A 4,319-nucleotide genomic window follows, 5' to 3' on the forward strand; every position below is an offset into this window, starting at 1 on the left:
GTGTGTGTGTGTGTGTGTGAGGCTTCTTAAAGGCAGGTGTTGCATCTTATAAATAACAACCACACATACACACATACACACACCCCCACAAACACATATGAGATGGGATAGGATTAGGGATGGGATGCATTTGTAGATGGGAGTGGGATTGGGGACAGTTGAGATGAGATGGGGTTGATTAGGGGATAGGATGAGAGATGTCTTTGGAAGGAGGATGGGTTTGAGTTGGAGCGTGTTGAGGATAAAAGGAAGTTGGGGACGGGATTGGAGGTGAGGTTGAGTTGGGGTTGGAGCCAGGCTGGAGATGTGTTTAGGATAAGGAAAGGTTTGGGCCGGGGTAAGGCATGGAGCTGGGGTTGGGGTGGCCTAGGATGAGGGATAGGACCGGGATGATGATGGAGGTTGAGCTGGGGATGGTTTGGGGTTGGGGATGGTGAGGGCTGCCCTACTCACCAGGACTGGGCTGGTTGCACAAGTCTGACCCACACACGGCCTCTGTCAGGGTGATGATCTGCGTGCCAGTCCGATAGCTCATGGTCCTGTTGGTCTTTTCTGGGTGGGTACAGCCTCTCTCCACCACCTCCAGCTCATCACCTTCTATAAGGAATGTCTCATTGTCACCCCAGAGGCTCCCCTGGGCCCAACCAGCCTGTGACACTCCTGGTTATAAGGTCACCTGCTCCCAGGGCTGATCCCTGCCAGGCCTCTCCTCTTGCTTGAGTCCAACTCTCTCTTTTCTAGAGTTATGCACCCTCCCCCCAACCCCCTACACTGGAAGCCTACTTTCTTTTAGTGATAACACTATCCCTGGGACCTTCTGGATCCATCTACCCGCTCCCTCCTAGCTTGGTGATCTTAGCAGGGAGATGCCTCTGATAGGAATCTTTAAAGGAAAATGCTTCGAGCTTACCAAAAATATAAGAGAATGATATAATAAATACTGTGCTTTCATCACCAAACTTTATAAAATATTAGCATTTTGCTATATTTGTTTCAGATATTTTTTAAAAAAGAAACCAAGTTTAAAAGACAGTTAAAGCCTCCTGGTTACCTCCCTCCCTCAAATCACAAATCTTCCCTTATGCTCTGTCCAGAGGCAACCACAGGTGTAGGTAATTCTAACAACTCTGTATGCAGCATATTTATTATTGTTTATTCGTATATCATTTATTTATTTTGTTAGATACTATTTCTATTAAAAGGTGTCAAACTCTGCAACATGTTTTTTTGTTTTTCTTTCAACCTCACATTTTTGACATGTATCCAGGTTAATACCTGCAGCCCTAGCTCCTTCATTTAAGCTGCTGTGGGGTATAATGCGTGATTATACTGTAACGTTTTTCCTCTGCTGACAACTGACTTCAGTCTTTCCAGTTTTCCATATCACAAACGTTCGGGCTAAGAACATTCTTTGACATGTGTCTCTGGGCAAGTGTGGCCAAGGTTCTCTGGGGTCTCTACATTCCTAGAAGTCCAACTACTTGTTGTAGGGTATGTTCATCTTTAACCAGATATTGCCTATTGCCACGTGGCTCTGTTTGGTGGATGTACCAATTTACCCCCTAACAGCAAAGCCCGCATCTCCACAGCCTCATCGACCTCAGTATTGTCAGATTTTTCTTTTCTTTTTTTGCCGCACCAAGTGGTATGCTGGATCTTAGTTCCCCAACCAGGGATCGAACCCGTGCCCGCTGCACTGGGAGCACAGAGTCTTAACTACTGGACTTCCAGGGAAGTCCCTGTCAGAGTTTTAAATGCCTGTCCATCTGGGGGATTGTAACCGGTCTCCGTGTCTTTTTCATGCGTATTTCCCCGATGGCTCGTGAAATAAGGTTTCTTTGTCACTCCCGTTCCCTGCTCCAGCTTACCTTCCCACCTCTGCAGGACCACGGTCCTGCGGAGGTCCTGGCCGGGGGCACACTCTTCCACCCTGCAACTCCCGGTAGTCTTACACAGCATGCACTGCAGGCCCCAGGAGACTGGGGGCAGAGGGGGGAGAGGAGAGGTGTTATCGCTCTGCGCCAGGATCCCGCTCTCGCCCCCTTAAGCCCCAACACCTGGACCAAGTCTCCAGGCCAGGTGCACTCACGTTCGGACTCCACTTTTGCCCGCCCCTGGGTTCCAAGGCTGGTTTCCAGCCCGCTATACCATCCTTAGGCCAACGTTCTATCTCCACCCTCTACCCTAAAGTTCTTTCTCCGTCCACAGGTCCTTCCCAAGTCCAGCCCTCGCTCGCTTTCCCTTTAATTCTGTCTGAGCGCCGGGCCCATCCTGAAACTCCAACCCCCCTCCTCTCCGCGGGTGTGGACGTTCTAGCCCGGCTCCCAATTAGGTCCTTTCCTCCACCCCGCCCGCCTCGGCCTACTCCGCCTCGCGAGCTCTCCTAGGGGTGTTCTAGCCTCACCAACTCCAGCTAGTCTTTATGTTCTACCCCCGTTCCCGATGCCCTCCACTAATGCCCACTGGCTCTCCTCCCCTCCGTAGCCTCTCCCCAGCGTTCTCTCCCTCCACCCAACAGTCCACACCGAACTTCTAACTCCGCGCATCAGCCGTGCGGAGATTCTAACCCCACTACTACTGTGGCCTCCCCAGAAGTTCTCCCCGCTCCCACGAGCTGCTCCGGAACTGTTAGCCCCTCCCACTTCCCCTCCCCGGAGTTCTGACCCCGCCCACTAGCTCCGCCCCAAGGCCTATCCCTGCCCATCACGTCTCCCTTGCGGTCCCTTCCCCGCTCCAAATTCAGAGTCCCCTTCCGAGTCGTTACTCATTCTAGGCCTCCCGCGGTCCGGAAAGCTTTCCCGGTTATTCATTACCGAACCATCTCCCAACCCCTACCCCCAACCCGGCCCTGCCGCGCCCTGACAGCAGTTCCTTCTCAACTTCCCTTCGTTTTCCAACCCTTTTTAGGTTTTCCAGAGAAAGGAGATGAGAAGTCTCGTCGGCTAGAGGATAGTGAAAGGGAAGGCACCTCGAAGGACGAGCCTTGTGTCCCCGGCCCCCGGCTCCGCGACGCTGAGCCTGACTTTCTTTAGACCTTTTGTTAAATGAGACGCTGTCCTCCCTGTCTTGCAAATGTGTCTGTGTGTGCGTGTGTGTGTGTGTGTGTGTGTGTGTGTGTAGGGGGGAGGGGGGATCTGATAGAGGGGAGAGGGCTGTAGGAGCCCCCTGCGGGTCAGAATCCCACTTACAAGGACTTGCTGTGTGACCTCGGACCAGTTACTTAACCTCTCTGTGCCTCAGTTTCTCTGTAAAACGAGGTTAAAATAGTTCCGCCCGCCCAGTTGGCAGTTGCAAGGAAGGAGCTTAGAAGACTGCCCGGACTAAAGAGCGTACTCACTACATGGCGGCTGTTGTTAAGCGCCTTCGCTCTACGAATATTTCCTGAGCGTCTACTGTGTGCCTGGTACCGTGCCGTGTGAGGCTGCAGACAGCAGGAGAATTATTATTTGAATGTGGGTGGAGGGGCTGGGGACTGAGCCCTCCTCCAAGTCATCAGACTCTGAGCTCTCTTCCCTTCCCCTCCCCCCTCCCTTCCCTCCGGTCTGACCCGGTCCCCAGCGCAGAGATTCGGGCACCCAGCCCCTACCTGGAATGCAGGTCTGAGCCAACAGTAGCAGCACCGACAGCGGGCGGCCCATGTCCGCCGGCGGCTCCTCTCCGCGGTCTCCCTGCACCTCTCAGTCTGGCTCCCGGGAGGAGACAGTTTTGTGGCCCTGGGGGCTCCTCCCAGAGGTCTGCGAAAGAGCGAGTCAGCTCCAGATGCGTGGGTCATCCACCCCCACCCACCTTCCTCACAAACTTCCTTTACCAGGACGCGCCAGCGAGGGGTAGGGGGGCTGGCTCTGCTCTGACTCACGCTGGCCGTGGTCACAGCTCTCCCCAGACTGCCTGGGTGCAAATTCCACTTCTCTCTCTTCCTGCCATGGGACCTTGGGCAAGGGCCCTCACCCCTCGGATTAAAACTTGTCACGAGGGGAAATATGTGCTGATTATTAGATAATATAGGTCTTTCTTTAGTTTTGTTAGGAAGGATAATGGTATTGTGGTTATATGGGAAAATGTCTTTATCATTTAGAGTTGCATGCTGAAATATTTGGGGATGAAATAATACAATGTCTCCATTTACCTTAAAACACTTCAGCCAAAAAGTAGATATTGCTGTTATGACCATGGTTTTGTGGTTATGTGGAAAACTTTTTCTTATATTTTACAGAGATGCTCAATGAAATATTTAGAGGTTGAATGTCATCGGTGTCTGCATTTACCTTGAAATATTTTAGGAAAGAAGAAACGCAAAATAGCAAAATAGCTGTATCAAT

The 4,319-nt window shown here is 51.9% G+C and overlaps 1 protein-coding gene across 3 annotated transcripts in view; it reads right to left on the reverse strand.

The window, feature by feature from the left end:
• PLAUR (plasminogen activator, urokinase receptor) overlaps positions 1–3,638 on the reverse strand; it is a 14,389-nt gene extending 10,751 nt beyond the window's left edge. For all 3 annotated transcript variants that reach the window (XM_029241762.1, XM_029241771.1, XM_029241753.1), the window contains exons 1-3: positions 3,587–3,638; positions 1,869–1,979; positions 454–597 (exon numbers count right to left, since the gene is read on the reverse strand). In XM_029241762.1, the coding sequence (XP_029097595.1) occupies positions 454–597; positions 1,869–1,979; positions 3,587–3,638 (307 nt within the window). The remainder of the gene's footprint in view (positions 1–453; positions 598–1,868; positions 1,980–3,586) is intronic.
• Between the last annotated feature and the right edge of the window lie 681 nt (positions 3,639–4,319).

Source organism: Monodon monoceros, unplaced genomic scaffold, assembly GCF_005190385.1.
Source record: "Monodon monoceros isolate NGI ecotype Baffin Bay Population unplaced genomic scaffold, NGI_Narwhal_1 Super_Scaffold_10, whole genome shotgun sequence".
Lineage (NCBI taxonomy): Eukaryota > Metazoa > Chordata > Mammalia > Artiodactyla > Monodontidae > Monodon > Monodon monoceros.